This window comes from Bufo bufo, chromosome 1 (genome assembly GCF_905171765.1).
Source record: "Bufo bufo chromosome 1, aBufBuf1.1, whole genome shotgun sequence".
NCBI classification, from domain to species: Eukaryota; Metazoa; Chordata; class Amphibia; order Anura; family Bufonidae; genus Bufo; species Bufo bufo.
Genome location: NC_053389.1, coordinates 545722674 through 545743802, shown reverse-complemented (window position 1 = coordinate 545743802; position 21129 = coordinate 545722674). Strand labels below are relative to the sequence as shown.

The window sequence follows — 21129 nt, the reverse complement described above, 5'->3', positions numbered from 1 at the left end:
GGGGTAGAGGGGTGGCTTTGGGCGGTGACCTTGCCAACCGTGCACCAAAAACCTAATTTACATAAAAATAATAGTAGGCATTTCTCAGGACTAGAGAACTGGATCATAGGTCATTCCTGTATGACACTAAATAACTTATTTTATCATTAGAACTGTACCTTCACATTTATCTAACACTACTGATACCAGAGCTGCTTATGCCTTCTTTCAAGGAGACTAGATGCATAGTCACATATGAAACAAAGTAACCCAAACTTCCAAGTAGTCACTTGGCTCTACAGAAGTGGAGCGGATGCCATACATGTGCAGTGCGCTCTCCCTTCACTTCAGGGTTCTGTTTTGGAGATGGTTTTGTGGTTCAGAGGTGGGACCCACACCTATCTGACATTTATGGCATAGCCTAGCAACATGCCATAAACATCTCAGATGGGACAACCAAACAACCAACCCCTTTAACTCTTCAGTGTAACAGGATAAGGAAAGCGGAAGTCTGCGACACTCATACATGTCATATATGAAATACTATCACAGATTTATATATATATTGTGACATAGCAAGGGGTTGCGTCTAGGAAGGCAGGTATTTTCCTCCCAAAATGTGCGGCTGGGCTGGTTTCCAGCCAGGTGAGGTCAAATACAAGACCGGAGTTTAAGTGCCGGTCTGGTTTTTGGCAGTACCTGGCTGTCCTTTAATAGGCAGCTGAGTCTCTGTTTTTGGGATCTGAGGCTTTGTGCCGTGCTGGAGGGCTGAGAGCCACACGCTGGGGAAACAGGCCCCCTAAAGCCTGCTGTGGACCGCTGGAGATAGAACTGCCAACAAGGTGATTTTTTGTTCTGTGGACTTTCCATTGTGTGAGCTAACACCAAGACTGCAAAGTGTTCTTGTGTTTTTGCCTTATGTGTGAATAAACACTGAAGTTTTGCTTTACAAACAGTTTTTTGCCTCTATACTGCGTCCGCTTACCCTGCCTACCAGAGCGAATCCCCACAATTTATATATTTGTAGGTACTGCACCTTACATTTTCAGGAAACTGCATCACAAGCTTTACATAATACATTGAAATTATTTCGTGGGAGGGAGAATTTGCAGGGAAATCCAATTCCCTGCAGTTGTTGTTTGGGTGATGTGTGAATGGAGACCAGCACTCACTCTACTATGAGAATACAAACACAGGTAGCCAATAAACCAGGTAGCTAATGTACTATTATTGGGTCTGTTTCCTGATGTCACTGAAAACTGTAATTGACAAACCTCTTCTTAAGAGTATGGCCACATGGTCAGGTTTCCTCATGCAGTTTTGGAAGTCAATATCAGGGGTGAATCATAAAGTGCTAGAAAGTAGAAAGGACAGATACGAATTCTCCTCTTTTTTAATTCACTCCTGATTTTAGCTTCCAAAACTGTATCAGGAAACCTAAAAGTGTGGTCGTACCTTAAAGGGGTTTTCCCATCACAGACAATGGAGGCATATCGCTAGAATATGGAGTAGGGTTCTACCGATTATCGGTTTTACCGATATTATCGGCTGATATTCAGGATTTTCAAAGTTATCGGTATCGGCATCTATTTTGCCATTATGCCAATAACGAATCGGGAACAAGGATCGCGCTGCTGTCAGCGCTCTCCGTGTTCCCTCAGCAGCACGGGGAGAAGGAAGCAGTGTCTCCCTCCCTGTGCCGCTGCCACCAATGAAAGGAGAGAGGAGATGAGGAGGGGAGAGGCTGTGGCCACTGAGCCACCAATGATGTTAACTCACTCATTCATTCAAATTCAACAGGAGGCGGGAGCTGGCTGCAGAATCATATAGCCGCACCAGACCTCTATGACAAGTAGCTGCCATTTGCGGCAGTTAACCCCTCAGGTGCGGCAGTGGTTAACTGCCGCGGATCGCAGCTACCGCTCCTAGAGGTCGGGTGCGGCTATATGATTCTGCAGCCAACACCCGCTTCCTGTATATGAATTAATGGGGGCGAGTTATCTTCATTGGTGGCGCAGTGCGCGCCCCCCCCCCAATATTAAAAACATTGGTGGCGCAGTGCGCCCCTCCCCACCCAAGCCCCCCAGTATTAATCATTGTTGGCAGTGGCCACAGGGTCCCCTCCTCCTCATTGGTGGCAGTGGCAGCTTCTGATCGGAGCCCCAGCAGTGTAATCCTGGGGCTCCGATCGGTTACCATGGCAGCCAGGATGCTACTGAAGCCCTGGATGCCATGGTAAGCTCCCTGCTGCTGTGTGTACTACGCACAGGGCAGCAGGGAGAGTGAGAAGTCCTATTCACCCTAATAGAGCTCTATCAGGGTGAATAGGACAAGGGTTCTAGCCCCTAAGGGGGCTAAAAGTTATTAAAAAAAATAAAAAAAAACCACAAACACCAAAATATTAAGTATAAATGAAAAAGAAAGATTTACAAAAAAAAGCTACACGTTAACAATAAACATGTTCATTTTTACAAAATTTGTGTAGGAATTTTTTGTTTTTTCAAAAATGAAAATGCACAGAATATCGGTATAAATTATAGGCTATCGGCCTGAAAGTTCACAGATTATCGGTATCGGCTCTAAAAAATCTATATCGGTCGATCCCTAATATGGAGGGGTCCTCCAGCCACCACTCTGTAGGTGGGACGCGCAACTATTAGACAATGGGGGTATATCCTAGCGATATGCCCCCATTGTCTATGTTCGGAATACCCCTTTAAGTGTTAAAGTCTACAGTGTTATTACTTGTTGCATCGGAGGCCCATGTATGCCACTGCCCTGCTTCTCTGAGTGGGCATGGGCTCTGCATCACTTATCCAGTATCTTCTCTGCCTGGCGGCCAGGGCCCACTTGCCCTCCTCTGCCCATTAGCAGGGATACTGACCTCCGGCATCCCATGTGTCCTCTGCTACAGGCCATAGCCTGCATTTCTTGCCTAGCCTTCCAGATCTCCCTCTAAGTAATGTGCCCGATGCCCGAGCTTTAGGTTATCTCATGTGCTAGTACCAAGTGAAAGTGTGCAGTGCTGTTCTGTTTGTCTGCCCGTGTACTGACCTCTACCGATTCTGACCCTCCACTGCCTCACTTTACCCTGTTTAATGTTTTGACCCTTTGCTGCCTCCCTGACCTTTGGACTCTTGCATGGATGCACATGTACTCTGCCAGCCCTGACTTCAGCCTGTTGCCTGACCCTTCCTTCAGTGTACGGGTGTCTATGATCCCAGGAGGTCAGCTGCCAACCAGACCACAATTCCTGGAGGTGGTGGCTCCCATTGCAGCAAAGCCCAGATCCCTGATAAGGGGTTAAAGGGTGAAAACCATGAGGACCGCCAGGATAACACCCTTAGGTTTAGACCAAAGTCAAACTGGTTAGTGCAGTGGTTCCACTCTCAGTGCACATAACATTGCTCATCCCTGGTCCATCATTTCTGCTTGTGTACAACACACTTTAGCTTTACATTTGACACTTGCTTAAGAATGTTATTGTCCTGAATATATTTAATATACACCAAATTATAATCAAATGTAAACCTCAATTATTAGACCAGATCTCCTGCTTCTATTTAGCAGTAGCTATAATTTCCTTTCCAATTAGTGAGATATAGAGATTCCATGAAACTATGCAAAAGCCTTTCCGGTTTCGGAAAGCTTTACTGACCTCCTATGTGAACCAGGTCCGTCCTCACACCAGAGAAAGGAAATCAGGTCATTGTGCACATGTTTGTGTATTAAAGAAACAACAGAAATTCAGCAATTTACCACGTCCATGGAGCCCAACGAAACGTGCCAATTTTTTATAAAGTTGACTAATGAAATCATATTTCATTGTTCTTTGGTGTGACAGGCCCCCAAGTCATGGGTAAACCACCAAGCAGTCATTTCTCCAGGTTATTCATGAAATGTCTAAGTACACTATAGTCTGGCTTACTGTACATTTACACTACGAGTACGGCTGGGCCTTTATGTGGGCCTTCTCTGCCATACAGCAAAAATAATAGGGTTCTCTCAATATCTGACCTACCAAACAGGCTACATATGGCATGGACTTATTCTAGCCCGTACTGGCCCTTCAGGGTTTATGTATATCAGACCTAAAGGTCTCTTAAATTACACATACATAATATGGTCAGAATTATGTTTTGCTCAGAGATTACTAATAATCTTGAGAGTTGAGCATATGGCACAAAGCATAGTGTTAGGGTACCCTGTTGATCCATCCAACACTCTGCATGGTTATCTGAAAGCACGGCTACCTGGCACACTGGCAGCAAAATCTCCTTTAAATGAATTTTCTGGCATCCCAGAAAAAATAAAAATGTTAAAAACATAAAAAGGAAGCCATATTAATTTGCTCAATCCCTTGCCCTTTCTATGCTGCTGTTTCGGTTCTCCTGCTGGTCACCTGGGGTAGTCAGTCATGTAATCGCCACTGGTCTTAGGCTACTTTCACACTTTACGGCAGGCAGAAGATTACGGCAGGCAGTTCCGGCAATCCTGACGCAAATGGATGGCATTCGTCAGACGGATCCGGATCCGTCTGACAAATGCATTGAAATACCGGATCCATCTCTCCAGTGTCATCTGGAAAAACGGATCCGGTATTTTTATTTATTTTTTGCATTTTTAAAGATCTGAGCATGCGCAGACCGGAAATCCGGATCCGTTTTGGCGGAACACTTAATGCCGGATCCGGCATTAATACACTTCAATGTAAATTGCATTCCGGCAAGTGATCAGTATTTTTGGCCGCAGAGAAAACTGCAGCATGCTGCTGTATTTTCTCCATCCAAAAAAACGTAAGAGGGACTGAACTGATGCATCCTGATGCATACTGATCGGAATCCTCTCTATTCAGAATGCATTAGGATAAAACTGATCAGTTTTTCCCCGGTATTGAGCCCCTAGGACGGAACTCAATACCGGAAAAGAAAAACGCTAGTGTGAAAGTACCCTTACAAAAGCCATGACGTACCCGACTACCTCACATGACCAATGAGGGCAGTGACTGGATACGGTGGTGATCGGAAACAGAGAGCACTGGGTGCACCAGAGCTGAGGAGCCAAAACAGTGAGGGTTTGAGCATGTGAGAAATGCCCATTTCATAACATTTCAGCCCTTCAGCAAAATTCTACATTGACATATATTGATTGAGCACAATGCAAAGCGGACGCTATATGAACCTTAAGTAAGTGCTAGACCGCTCCTTGTTTTGTGGACAAAGACAAGGGTATCAGTTAGTACCTTTTACCAACAGATAAACCAAATCCTCGACATCTTTGCCTCAGAATCATGGACTTAGGCCTCATGCACACGACCGTTCCGCAAACCGCGAATCCGCAAAAAACAAAAGCCGCCCGTGTGCCTTCCGCAATCTGCCGAACGGAACGGGCGGCCCATTGTAGAAATGCCTATTCTTGTCCGCAAAACGGACAACAATAAGACATGCTATATTTTTTTTGCAGGGCTACGGAACGGAGCAACGGATGCGGACAGCACACTGAGTGCTGTCTGCATCTTTTGCGGCCTCATTGAAGTGAATGGGTCCGCGCCCGAGCCGCAAAAAATGCGGCTCGGATGCGGACCACAACAACGGCCGTGCGCATGAGGCCTTAGGCTGGGTTCACACTTGAGCGTTTTACAGCGCGTTCAAACGCGCTGTAAAACGCTCAACACATGAAAACCAATGCTTCCCTATGGCCCTGGTTCTCACTTGAGCGTTTTACAGCGCTGAAAAACGCGCTGTAAAACGCCCTACGCTCAAACAAGTACTTGAGCTTCTTTGGGGCGTTTTGACGCGCGTTTGTGGCCATAGGACATTGCAGTCAATCACACAAACGCGCGTCAAACGCGCGTTTACTATTGCAAAAAACGCGCGTCAAAAACGCGCGTTAAACGCGCATATCAAAGACGCTCAGGTCTGAACCCAGCCTTAGTGAGGAGATTCATCAAAACGGGTGTAAAAGGAAAACTGGCTTAGTTGCCCATAGCAACCAATCAGATTCCAGCTTTCATTTTCCAAAGAAGCTGTGAAAAAAGTAAGGTGGAATCTGATTGGTTGCTATGGGCAAACACGAGTCAAACATGGTTAATCTTCCCTCTAATGAGTACTAAGAACTGTACACAGTACTTAATTACTCCCAACTTAATGATCCCCCCTCAGCAAGGAAAGTATGTAGAAGTGGCAAAGGTGGACTCTGCTAATATATGAAGCTGAAGACTTTGCTTCTACAACAAAAAAAAGTCGATTAATCCTCTTCTACATGCCTATGTGCAGTTCAGCATGGTGGACTTGTCTTGAGGGGAAAGAATGGCTGACCGGTAAGGACTTGCCGGTTTAAGGTCACAGGTGAAATTAGATAATGACTGAAGGGATTACTACATTCAAATTTCTTGTCACCTAAATTACAGAGTTTTACATTCCACAGGGCAGGGCAAAGTGCATTATCCAGAACGGGAATACAGCCTATGATATCTAAAGACCAATTACAACTAAAAACGATCAAGGTATACTTCTGAAAACGACCAAAATCAATCAAATGAGCCGTTTCTACACGTCTCACAACTAGGCGTACATGCCTATGCCTCTCATCTACTAGACAGGAGAACCACTATATCTGCCATGTGGCTCCGCTCTGAAGAGGTTCGATTTCAGAAAGACAACGCCGTCTGCCTTATTTATACAGTGGCAGTGAGAAGAAAAGAGCGGGCAGGAGGCAGCTGCACCATGGAAGCATCCACAGGTGCTGATCACCCTGGGTGTTCTCCATGCTGCATTTAGCACTAAAAGGAACCATACACATACAGGCGAGCAACCAAATCATGTGAAAAATAAGCTCACCAAAACTGTCAAAGTCTACAGTGAAATACATTCTTCCTGACATTCCAAGATTGCAAGAGACAAAAATCAGGCTGTACAGGTAGTTCAAGGGGCTCATGCACACGAACGTGTGGCGCCCATGTGGCCGATGCTGATGGATGCAGATCCATTCAACTCGAATGGGTCCGTGCTCCGTCCACACCGCAAAAAAACAGAGCAGGTTCTATTTTTTTTGCAGATCGAAATACCACAGAAGCAATCCGTAGTGCTTCCATGGTTTTCCGCTCCGTGGCTCCGCACCGTATCTTTCAGATTGCAGACCCAGTTTTCGGGACGCAATACAGGCACGACCGGCACACGTTCATGTGCATGAGCCCTAAGGGTACGTTCACACATTGGATATTGACGCCGTCAGAATACACTGCGGTTGTTCACTTTGAATGCTGCGCACCCACTTGCGGAACAGCTTCGATGAATAGAACTAAACTGAAAGCGGACACCTGGTGTGGCTTCAAGCAGCATCCATCCAGACACCGCAACAAGAGGGTACACGGTCGTGGATTTAACCACACGGCCACTATTGGAATTTTAGCACAGTTTCCGTGCCAGAATTCCAACGGCATAACCCGATGTGTGAACGTCCCCTAAAGCTGGATTCACACAAAGTTTTGCAGCATTTTATTGAGGAGTTATAATGACATTTTTTTTTTTTTTTTGGTCAAAACCTCTGGGGCTAGAAGTAAATGGGAATCTGTCACCAGCGACCTCCCTATCGAACTGTCTGCATAGACACATAGCTGTGCTTCACCTGATTACAACCCTGTTTTGCTTTTCTTGATCTGAGGCTCTGTTTCTTAGTATGCAAATTAGGCCTTTGGTGCAATGGCCTTTAGTTGCTCTTGTTAGACACAAGCTCCACTCCTTTCTGTGGTGAGACCCTCTCTGGCTGCTTTGCCACTGTCTAGCCCAGGCATGGCCAACCTGCGGCTCTCCAGCTGTTGTAAAACTACAACTCCCACCATGCCCTGCTGTAGGCTGATAGCTGTAGACTGTCCGGGCATGATGGGAGTTGTAGTTTAGTAACAGCTGGAGAGCCTCATGTTGGCCATCCCTGGTCTAGCCCTATCAATCAAAGCAAACATGGGGGAGCTGGCCACAGAAAGGAGTGGAGCTTTGGTGCAACAAAAGCAGCGGTGTGGCCCTCATTGCACCAAAGAGCTAATTTGCATACTAAGAAAAAGCCTCAGATCAGCAATAGAAAGGCAGGGTTTTAATCAGGCGAACCACAGCTATGTGTCTATGCAGACAGAGAGGTCACTGGTGACAGATTCCCTTTAAAGTCTATAGCAAATTATTAAAAAGTCTAAATACACAGATTTTTTTTGTCCTTTTTTTATTTTATTTTTTCAAAATGCACCATGTTCTAGGGATGGTCTTTTTCTCTAGTGTTTTTTCCCCACAGAGTTCTCTATAGGACTTGAAAAATGACAGAAAAGACAGGTTTTAAAAAAAAAATAGCATGAGCGAAGGAGGTGAAAGACAGAGACTTTCAGAAGTCAGGCACAAGCCTCTCCCTTCCTCACTGTTTTGCAGCTGTTAGGCTACGTCTACACGACGACATTTGTCGCGCGACAGATAGGGCACAACTACACTGCAACATTTGTAGCGCAACATTTTGTTGCACTAATGTCGCGCGACAATTTTTATAATGGCAGTCTATGGTGTCGCATTGCAACATGCTGCGACTGCGACGCAACAGTCGCAGAAAAATTCATCTGGAATGGATTTTCTGCGACTGTTGCGTCGCAGTCGCAGCATGTTGTAGTGCGATACCATAGACTGCCATTATAAAAATTGTCGCGCGACATTAGTGCAACAAAATGTCGCGCGACAAATGTCGTCGTGTAGACGTAGCCTAAGATCATACCGACCATGCAGTTGAATAGGAAAAGCTTTATATGTATAAATGACCAATATTCCTTGACGATAAAACAATATATCATGGCCGTTCAAGTTGTGCATTAAAATCATTCAGATACAAAAACCATTAAAAATGCGGCTCTTCTTACTGCTTTCTGCAGTACATAACCTTTTTCTGAAGAAAAAGAAATCCCATTCGGCAGAGACAATGAGTAACTCTACCCCTCTTTGTGAAATACGGCCTGCGCTTCATAATAATAGTGAATGGGTGTGTCCTTCATTTTGTCTAAAGGGGCCCACGTGACCCACACACAATGGGGGGCGGCCATGAGAATGCAGCCTGTTAGTTCACTAGTTCCTTCAAGTCACACGTCACAGACTTTCATTTAGCCATTCACACAGGCACAAGAACTGCACTCCTGACAGAAGATTTATCAAAGCTGGTGTAGAGGAAAACTGGCTCAGTTGTCCATAGCAACCAATCAGATTCCACCTTTCATTTTCCAAAGACGCTCTGAAAAATGAAAGGTGGAATCCGATTAGTTGCTATGTCAGTTTTTCTTTACACCAGTGTTCAAAAATCCCCCCCTTCCCCCAAAGTATATCAGTAAGTGAACACAATTTTGGACTAGATATGAAGTGGAAAATTATACACCACAGATAAGCACCAGCTTTTACCACAGAAAAGCCCCACAACTAGGAATACACTTGCCCAATAGTACCATGTACATATCCAATTTAAAGGGGTTGCGCCAAGTTATACCTTATCCACAGTATAGGGCATAGCTATCTGATCGGTGGGGGTCCAACTGATGGGACCACTACTGACCCCAAGAATGGGGTTCCCGTTCCCCTGTTCTTGGGATAGCGGGAGTCTCAGAGATTGGACCCCACCAGTTAGTAATGCCCTATTCTATGTCTAAGGGATAACTTCAAAACTTGGCACAACCCCTTTAAGATGGCCATTAGATTAATGTCAGCCAAACCTACCGACTTTAAAATCCGTAACACAATAATCCTGCACAATTTTTTTCCCACTGCGTGTAAATGGGATTTTGTAAAACTCTATTCACTGGCATTTTACCGTAATATGTTGCAGATCTTTGGTGGAATCCGCACCATGTGAACATACCATGGACATGGACATGGACATACCATGTACCGAGCCTCGTGTGATCCGAAAATGATTTCTGACTAAAGTATAACAGTAGGGGACGGAGGGCTGTTTCCCTGCTGTTATATACGGTATACACAGAGCAGCAAGGTCTTCTAGCTGCAGGGAGGCGAATGCTGCCAAAAGCTCCTTTTCCCATGAAAAATATGCTCAATTGTGTGAGAAGGGGAAAAAACAACACACAGGCATTGCGTTTCATGATTAACTTGGTTTTGACTGATACCTCTGTAAAGTGATCCAGAATTTCCTTATCCAATTATACAAAAGACTAGCTCTAGCCGATCTGTCCTAACATGTCAATCCTGGCTCTGGCAGGAATCCTTCAGTAGCTCTGTTTAGTCTGTGTCTGTCCACTGTCTGTAGATAAGAGGTCTATGGCCTGCTGGAATCAGTCCTCTGCTCAAACAGTATCTGACCTCCTGAAAGGAGACCTTCTAAACAAAACCACGGAGGAAACATGGATACTGCTAACAGCCCCCATGAACTGCTTACATGCCGGCTATGCTGGGGTGGTGAAAGCTAGGCAGTGGCACCCCAGAGGATCTTCTGTAGGTGCCTACATTCTGTCATGATAACAGAGCCACCTAGAACAGTAATATCGGAGATGCACCGGGAACTAGATCACAAGCTAAAGGTGGTGACCACTTTTTGGGGTTATATCACAAGTAACCTACACATCCTTGGATGAGTTGTTGTAGCTGGACAATAGACCCTTACAAAGGTTCACATCACAGGATGGGTGATAAAGTGTCTGTTCATTGGGAATCCCACCACTGAAACTCCCAACGAGAATGGAGCAGTGGTCAAGTATACGTGGTGCGGCACATTCAAAGTCTATTGGACTGATGCAGAGTACAGCTGAAGTGATAACAGCTTATCCTGGGTCAACCACTTTCATAATGCCATCTTGTGTTCCCAAGGTGCCCCAATACAACACTAGGCATGTAGTCATGAGGTCCCAGCATTTTAGTGCACATCTAATATGGCTCTTGTGTGTCTATCAATTCTGTTTAGTTTGCTATCAAAATGTAATTTCACTGATTAGAACAAGGACCTCTAAGCTTTGTTATATGAGACATGTCAAAGGTCTGCCCCGAAAAGCTGACATTGGAGACCGAAGATGAGCCTTCTGTTTACCCATCTACATCCACTTATTTAGCCAAAAGGACAAGAGAACTACATACAGATCATTATACATGGCAGTGCAAACAACCCATGTTCTGAAGATGAGCGACGAGAGAGCAAGTCTTGATGGGGCTTATACTATGAAGGCATATTGTCCAAACACTCTTCAGGGCAGATGCATCATACTTGGTTGCACCAAATATGGGTTTGTACTAGTTGGCTACATTGATCTTTTGCAAACTATGGTCATTTTACTGGAACTGAGCGCTTTATTACAGTATGTACTGGTAAATGCTTACAAACTGGGAACCTTGTGCAGTTGTCTATGACCCTACATACTGATACCTGAGTATATATCTTGTGTATAGGTGGCATTTTTAACATGTTGATTTTTTATTCATGCACTTTCAATAAAATATATATTGGGCACTTGTGCACTCATTTGTAAGTATACAGTGCAGCCCATGATATAATTTCTTAATACCGGGTACACGCTCCACAAGTTGTTTGATTTTGGTGCACTCACATTGGTGTACTTATTTTTGCTTTCACTGGTCTAAATACCCAGCCACGATGTCCCACAAGTCTCCTCTATGGTCATTCTTTGCAAATTCCCTGTGGCTCCAGCTTTGCTTCTCTGATTGTCCCTGCCAGTCTTTGGAGACCACAGACTGGCTGCAGCGGTTACGTAGGTAGACCGGCACATTACTGCTGCAGCACAGTAAACAGTGACCAGTGAGGGCCAACCAGGGAGGCAACAGTGGAACAGCAGGGGTTCTTAGGGGAATAATGGACCTTTAATTGTTTTAATGCATTCTCCCTCCTCCCCTTGGCCAAAAGTCTGCTGATTTTGGAAAACCCATTACAGGATCTTATCACTTCCATGGTATGGTAGTTTCCCACCCAGTGATACCCAACCATAAAGGAACTGCTAAAAAATGCTTTATTCCAAGAGAGCCCCTTCTCCTACTTTAAAGAAGATGGTGTATGGAGGGCAAAGGGTATCATTTTAATAATGGCCTGAGACGTGTCCACTACTCTGCCGGCCCCCATTTCATGCACCAGGATTTTCGCCATTCCCAGGTCTTGCTGATCCTGACTGCAGAGGATTCCCTGGCGGAGAGTCACAGCTCTAATCAAACAAAACCAGAACATACATGCTGACATACCTGGCTATGACGCAAAGGATTTTGCATGAAATTGATAAATTGTCCAATGAAAAATTCTGGATTGTGATAGTTCTGCCGAGTCTGACAAATGCTGTGATGACTGATCAGACTGTACACATTTACAGTTTCAGCTACGGCTACTGGTAAAATGAGTCAGTCAACCCTGAGCTAATGATGTAGGATGAAATGAAATCCAGGCTGCTATTGTCCACTCTACATAATAGCCGTGAATGTGTTACCAGCCGGTGTGTGAATGCAACCAGTAACAGCAGATGAGCCTGTCCTGCATCCCTATTACGGGTGTACAACTAAAGAAGCAAGAAAAAAAATCTCTATTATAACAATACACAAGATGTATAATAAAACTTCTGTGTGACGATAATAAAACCCAGAAGACACATCCACATATTCTGACAAGCACAATCTAACATGGCTTCTGCAGCCAACATCTCCAGCACATGGTCACACAGCTGCTGCACCTGTTACATAGCTACAGACATGACTAAATACAGTATGCAGATATGAGACAGTACTGATTGACTCACCAGTAACAGACACTCTCATCAAGGCTTCCAGAGGTCTATTATTGTCCAGGTCTCTGCTGAGCTTCAGCTCCCCAGTGGATGGATCCAGGATGAGAAGATTTAATTCATTTCCTTGAATAAAGCTGTAGTGTAGTGTATCAGACACATCAGGGTCATAGGCAGGGATTCTCCCAATCACTCCTGATGGGAAACTATTGGACTTATTGGTCACATAGTTGTTAAAAATTATTTCAAAGTCGTGAAGGACAGGGTCATTGTCATTCTTGTCCAGCAGTTTCACATGGACAGTAGCTCTGCTTACCAGTGGAGCCGAGGTGGCCTGAACTACAATGACATACTCTCTCTTCACCTCATAGTCCAGATCTACTAGAGCTGTCAGGTCTCCATTGAAGAGGTCTAGCTGGAAGACCTCTGGATTGTTACCTTCAACTATCTGGTACATAATTTGGGCATTGGTTCCTTCGTCTGGGTCAGTAGCAGTTATCCTGGCCACCACAGATCCCACCGGACTGTTCTCCTCCACGAATATATCTAGCTCATCTTTCTCAAACACTGGAGGGTTGTCGTTGATATCTAGAACAGTAACCTGGATATCCACAGGGGCTTTCATAGGTGGGTTTCCTCTGTCCACTGCATATGCTTTCAAGTTGTACACAGGTACATTTTCTCTATCCAAACGACGATTTGTCCTTATAATACCAGAGGTGGGCTCAATGTAAAAATCACCATCTCCATCATCACCTCCCTGAAAAGTATACATGACCCTCCCATTCATGCCAGAGTCCCTGTCTGTGGCAGATATCTGAAGAACACTGGTGGAAACTGGTACATCCTCAAATATAGCACCCTGGTACCTGTCTCTTAAAAACTGAGGCATATTGTCATTGGCATCAAGAATTAGTATCTCTACATATGTGGTGTCAGACTTCTGTGGAATGCCATTGTCCTTAGCGGTCACAGCCAGGGTATAAGATGCCTGATCCTCATAGTCTAGCTCTATCAATGAGGTAATAGTCCCGGTATCAGGGTCTATCCTAAATTGGGGAATGTTATCTTCCATGATATAAGTTATTCTGGCATTTTCTCCTGTGTCTTCATCAGTTGCACTTATTGTAACTATGGAAGTGCCTATGGGTTTGTCTTCACTCACACTCACTGTGTAATGTGAGCTCTGGAACACTGGCCTATGGGTATTGGCATCGGTGACATTGATGAAGACCAGAACAGTGTCAGAACGAGTGCCATCAGAAGCTGTGACAGTGAGAACATACTGCCTCTCCTGCTTGTAATCCAAGGGTAGAGCTAAAGTGATAAGCCCGCCACCACTCTGGCTAGTAATGGCAAAACGGTTCCTGGTGTTGCCACTAGTGATCTGGTATGTTACCACACTATTCACGTCCCTGTCCACGGCTGTCATGGTGAGGACACTACTACCCACGGCAGCATCTTCATTGAGCCTTAACTGGTAGACCTTCTCAGTAAAAGTTGGGTTGTTGTCATTGACATCCATCACTGTTATAGTCACACTGGATGAAGAACTCATGAATGGTTCTCCATTATCTCTTGCCTCAACTCCAAAAGTATAGGACTCCACGGTTTCCCTATCCAGTTCTACAGACACAGTAATCCAGCCAGTATTGTTGTTGATGACAAAAGGGAAGTTGGGCGGTATATCCGTTAAACTATATTGTATCCGAGCATTTTCTCCAGAATCTGCATCATTAGCTTGGATGTGAACAACAGAGTAGCCTACGGGAACGTTCTCCAGGACGGTGGCCTGGAATGGAGTGCTAACAAAGATAGGGGCGTTGTCATTGACATCTACCACTTGCACTGATACCATGCCAGTTGTGTTGATTAATGGAGGTCGGCCACCATCTTGGGCTTTTATTCTCAATGAGTATTCCCTAACAGCCTCAAAATCCAAGGGGTATATAACATCAATGTCTCCAGTGAAGGAATGGATGTAGAACTGGCCTTTGATATTGCCACTCACAATGCTGTAGTGGACCATTGCATTGTTCCCCTTGTCCTTATCTGTGGCCTGAACTTGCAAGATTTTGGTGTTGGGACTAACATTCTCAGGGACCTGCACTACATACCGCTTCTCCGTAAACTGTGGATAGTTGTCATTCTCATCCTCTATGTAGATGTACACTGTGGCGGTGGCACTTTTTGGGCCTGGGTCCTTCCCCTGGTCATTGGCCTCCACTATGAGTTGGTAGTCAGCCACTGTCTCCCTATCTACTTGTCCCCTAGTCCTTACCACACCAGATCGGGGGTCTATCTCGAAAACTTGGTTCACTCCATCAGCATTGACCAGTCTGTAGAGCATGTTGGCATTAGAGGGAGCATCCCCATCTGTGGCCCTTATGGTCATCACTTCATAGCCCACTTCCAGGTTTTCCCTAATGTTCTCCCTATATTCTGACTGTTCAAATGCAGGAATGTGGTCGTTAGTGTCACCTACTGTCACTGTCAGGTAGGTGATGGCTGATCTCCTAGGAGAACCAAAATCTGTGGCGGTCACCTTAAATACATGGGTGTCCTTGGTCTCCCGGTCCAGTGGCTGGGTGGTGGTCACTGTCCCGGTCTCAGCATCTATGTGGAAATAATCGGCAGATCTGCTGTCAAACAGAGCCTCCATGTAGTACTCCACCCTGCCCGCATCGCCCTGGTCCTGGTCGGTGGCCCTCAGGGAAGTCACCCGGGTCCCTGCCGGTTCGTTCTCGGGGACTGAAGCCTGGTAGTTGTGCAGCTGGAACTGGGGGTTGTTGTTGATGCTCCTCTTCAGCCTCCTGTGGCCTTGACCAGGATAGTCCTCTGCCCGGGCCACCAGCCTGACCCGCACCAGGAGAGCTCGGGTGGAGGCAGCCGGCTGGCACACCAGGTGCACAGCAGAGTCCGCGCAGTGCGCTCCAGAGGCTGGCGATGCCCGCAGCCTGCAGCCCGATACCCCCAGCACCGGCCGCAGCAGCTCCTCGGTCCGGGGCACGAGCTCCGGGAAGCAGCCAGAGGTCCCCGGGAGCGCCTCGAACTCCACGTCCACAGCCCGGTGCTGAAGGTGGCAGCGCCGCCCGTGTCCCCGCACATCCAGCAGAATGTAGAGCGCAGTCCGCCGGCTCCTGGACCTCAGCTCCACGTACAGCGGGAAGAGCCGCTCACACGGGGCCCCACTCCTCAGCCTCAGCGGCTGCGTCTCCTCCACGGCTCCGCTCATCACCCCCCGCAGCCGGTACGTCCAGTCCGAGCCCAGGGACACATTCACCGCTGCCCCGGGATAAAGGTGCACATGATCCAGCCCGTCCGCCGGCTGCAGCAGCCCGAGCACACACAAGCACAGCGCCCACATCTCCTGCTCACCAGCGGCCAGTGTCAGCGCGGGCTGGGGGGCGGCATGCCGGGCACTCTCCGCAACTTCACCTACAGGTCCCACGGTAACTTTACGAGTGATTCCAAAATGGCTCCCACCCCCTCACAGGCTGCGCCGCTCCTCTGTCCTCCTCCCCCTGCTTATCTCATTAACATAAACCTGCTCTATCTATCCGCCCTGCAGAGAGCTTCCCACAGCAGTCCCATCACCTCAGCCCGGGAGGAGGGGGCTCATCAAATGCAGGTCACACTACACCCCGCTGTGGACCGCCGGTGCTACTGTGCCATTATCATGCGCACCACACAACTGTGCCTGGCTGCACCACCACTGGTCCTGTCAGCAAGTGAGCCTCACTGTGCTGCCCCTGCACCACTGTAATAATCTACACGGTAACCCTATCATCATGGGGACCCCACTGTGCTGCCCTATCATAGTGGGGACCACACTGTGCTGCCCCTGCACCACTGTAATAATCTACACGGTAACCCTTATCATCATGGGGACCGCACTGTGCTGCCCCTGCACCACTGTAATAATCTACACGGTAACCCTTATCATCATGGGGACCGCACTGTGCTGCCCCTGCACCACTGTAATAATCTACACGGTAACCCTATCATCATGGGGACCTCACTGTGCTGCCCTATCATAGTGGGGACCACACTGTGCTGCCCCTGCACCACTGTAATAATCTACACGGTAACCCTATCATCATGGGGACCGCACTGTGCTGCCCCTGCACCACTGTAATAATCTACACGGTAACCCTATCATCATGGGGACCACACTGTGCTGCCCTATCATAGTGGGGACCACACTGTACTGCTCCTGCACCACTGTAATAATCTACACGGTAACCCTATCATCATGGGGACCGCACTGTGCTGCCCCTGCACCACTGTAATAATCTACACGGTAACCCTATCATCATGGGGACCGCACTGTGCTGCCCCTGCACCACTGTAATAATCTACACGGTAACCCTATCATCATGGGGACCACACTGTGCTGCCCTATCATAGTGGGGACCACACTGTACTGCTCCTGCACCACTGTAATAATCTACACGGTAACCCTATCATCATGGGGACCACACTGTGCTGCCCTATCATAGTGGGGACCCAACTGTACTGCTCCTGCACCACTGTAATAATCTACAGGGTAACCCTATCATCATGGGGGCCACACTGTGCTGCCCTATCATAGTGGGGGCCACACTGTACTGCTCCTGCACCACCACTGATCCTGTCAGCAAGTGAGCCTCACTGTACTGCCCCTGCACCACTGTAGCCCTATCATCATTTATACCACACTGTACTGCCCTATCATAGTGGGGACCACACTGTGCTGCCCTATCATAGTGGGGACCACACTGTACTGCTCCTGCACCACTCTAATACTCTACACGGTAACCCTATCATCATGGGGACCACACTGTGCTGCCCTATCATAGTGGGGACCACACTGTACTGCCCCTGCACCACTCTAATACTCTACACGGTAACCCTATCATCATGGGGACCACACTGTGCTGCCCTATCATAGTGGGGACCACACTGTACTGCTCCTGCACCACTGTAATAATCTACACGGTAACCCTATCATCATGGGGACCACACTGTGCTGCCCTATCATCATGGGGACCACACTGTACTGCTCCTGCACCACTGTAATAATCTACACGGTAACCCTATCATCATGGGGACCACACTGTACTGCCCTATCATAGTGGGGACCACACTGTACTGCCCCTGCACCACTGTAATAATCTACACGGTAACCCTATCATCACGGGGACCACACTGTGCTGCCCCTGCACCACTGTAATAATCTACACGGTAACCCTATCATCATGGGGACCACACTGTACTGCTCCTGCACCACTGTAATAATCTACACGGTAACCCTATCATCATGGGGACCACACTGTACTGCCCTATCATAGTGGGGACCACACTGTACTGCTCCTGCACCACTGTAATAATCTACACGGTAACCCTATCATCATGGGGACCACACTGTGCTGCCCTATCATAGTGGGGACCACACTGTACTGCTCCTGCACCACTGTAATAATCTACACGGTAACCCTATCATCACGGGGACCACACTGTGCTGCCCCTGCACCACTGTAATAATCTACACGGTAACCCTATCATCATGGGGACCACACTGTACTGCCCTATCATAGTGGGGACCACACTGTACTGCCCCTGCACCACTGTAATAATCTACACGGTAACCCTATCATAGTGGGGACCACACTGTACTGCCCTATCATAGTGGGGACCACACTGTACTGCTCCTGCACCACTGTAATAATCTACAAGGTAACCCTATCATCATGGGGACCACACTGTGCTGCCCTATCATAGTGGGGACCACACTGTACTGCTCCTGCACCACTGTAATAATCTACACGGTAACCCTATCATCATGGGGACCACACTGTACTACTCCTGCACCACTGTAATAATCTACACGGTAACCCTATCATCATAGGGACCACACTGTACTGCTCCTGCACCACTGTAATAATCTACACGGTAACCCTATCATCATGGGGACCACACTGTGCTGCTCTATAATAGTTGGGACCACACTGTGCTGCCCCTGCACCACTGTAATAATCTACACAGTAACCCTATCATCATGGGGACCACACTGTGCTGCCCTATCATAGTGGGGACCACACTGTACTGCTCCTGCACCACTGTAATAATCTACACGGTAACCCTATCATCATGGGGACCACACTGTGCTGCCCTATCATAGTGGGGACCACACTGTGCTGCCCCTGCACCACTCTAATAATCTACACGGTAACCCTATCATCATGGGGACCACAGTGTGCTGCCCTATCATAGTTGGGACCACACTGTACTGATCCTGTACCACTGTAATAATCTACACGGTAACCCTATCATCATGGGGACCACACTGTACTGCCCTATCATAGTGGGGACCACACTGTGCTGCCCCTGCACCACTGTAATAATCTACACGGTAACCCTATCATTATGGGGACCACACTGTGCTGCCCTATCATAGTGGGGACCACACTGTACTGCCCCTGCACCATTGTGATAATCTACACTAACCCTATCATCATGGGGACCACACTGTGCTGCCCTATCATAGTGGGGACCACACTGTACTGCTCCTGCACCACTGTAATAATCTACACGGTAACCCTATCATCATGGGGACCACACTGTGCTGCCCTATCATAGTGGGGACCACACTGTACTGCTCCTGCACCACTGTAATAATCTACACGGTAACCCTATCATAGTGGAGACCACACTGTACTGCTCCTGCACCACTATAATAATCTACACCATAACCCTATCATCATGGGGACCACACTGTGCTGCTCCTGCACCACCGTAATAATCTACAGCGTGGTCCTATCATAGGGACAACACTGTACTGCCTCTGTACACTACACCATCGCACCCCACACATTAATCAGCACCACACTACATACAGTAGTCACTTTACAATGAATGTCACCCTGTATACCAGGGGTAGGCAACCACCAACACTCCAGCTTTTGTGAAACTACAACTCCCAGCATGCTCCTCTCATAACTCCCAAAGAAGTGAATGGAGAATGCTGGGAATTGTAGCTTCACAAGCAGAAGTGCAAAGGTAGTCCCTGTCTTGCACATCACGCTATGTACAGTATCACTATACACTGTTCCTTCCCACAATACATAATCACTTTACCATGTGCTCCACAAAACGCTATAATGTACCTGTGTCTTGCACCATCACACTATGTACAGTAGCCACTTCACTCCACGCAACATACTGTCCCAATATTGTATATCATCACCATGCACAGTGGTCCATGCACCATCACACTATACACAGTAGTCCCTAAATCCTGCACCATCATGCTATACACAGTAGTGCCTGTAACATGCACCATCACACTATACACAGTAGTTCCTATACTCTGCACCATCACACTACGGTAGTCCATGCAACTTATCTTATCACACTTAGCATAGTAAACCCTGTACCACACCCTTCATCATCCTTTTACACTACATAACACATAATATGCACCATCACACCTAAAGTATGTATTACACCAGCCGATTGTCAGGCAGATCATCGCTGAAAGCGTTTGTAGTAACGCTCGATAACGATCATCTGGCAGTGTAATACTGCCGCCTATAACCTGATGAACTAGCAAATGCTTGTTCATCTTTCAGCAAGCTTAAAAATCGTTTTCCTACAGCAGATCATGGTGTCTAATCACGGTCTGCTGCTGGAAACAACGATTCAGTATGGCATTAGCGATTGCTCCTCCCCATACTGTGGAGGAGATCACTGCATGTAATAGCAGTGGTCCCCTCCACTGACGAGCAGGCGATTGCCAGGAAGGAACGCTTCCATCCCGACAATCGTCTGACTGATCGCTTGGTGTAATACAGCCCTTACACAGTGGCTCCTATATCCTTCGCTGTCACACTGTACACAGTATTCCCTCTACCATGCACAATACACAATATTGTGTTGTGTCTGTACTCTTCCCCTTCACAGTATGCACATAGTGCCTGTACCCTGCACCATCACACTATGTACAGTAGCCATACAGTGCACACCACGCAACATACTGTCCTAATGGTGTACAGTGGTCCCTGCATCATTACACCATACACAGTAGCGCCTATAACCTGCACCCTCACACTATACACAGTAATCACTCTAACCGGCACACCACACAATATTGTCCTCTTGTCCCGCTACCCAGAATTCTCTGCACACTGCACCATGACATTATGCACAGTGGTCCCTATAGCCTGCATGATCACTTTATACTTGGTAGTCCTTCTAAAATGCCCACCACACACAGGGTTGCCAACAGTTCCTACATTCCTGGTGAGTAATGCCTAGCAGTCTCTGCACCATTAGTCTATACCCAGTGCTCTCTACAACCTGCACCATTATACTATGCGCCATAGTCAGCCTAGACTGCCCACTTTACATACCATCTTCCAACACACTGTACC

The 21129-nt window shown here is 47.1% G+C and overlaps 1 protein-coding gene across 3 annotated transcripts in view; it reads right to left on the bottom strand.

The window, feature by feature from the left end:
• The window catches only part of CELSR1 (cadherin EGF LAG seven-pass G-type receptor 1), a 172476-nt gene extending 156293 nt beyond the window's left edge, over positions 1-16183 (bottom strand). For all 3 annotated transcript variants that reach the window (XM_040412268.1, XM_040412277.1, XM_040412286.1), the window contains exon 1: positions 12731-16183. In XM_040412268.1, the coding sequence (XP_040268202.1) occupies positions 12731-16082 (3352 nt within the window). In that variant the 5' untranslated portion in view covers positions 16083-16183. The remainder of the gene's footprint in view (positions 1-12730) is intronic.
• Positions 16184-21129: the final 4946 nt, after the last annotated feature.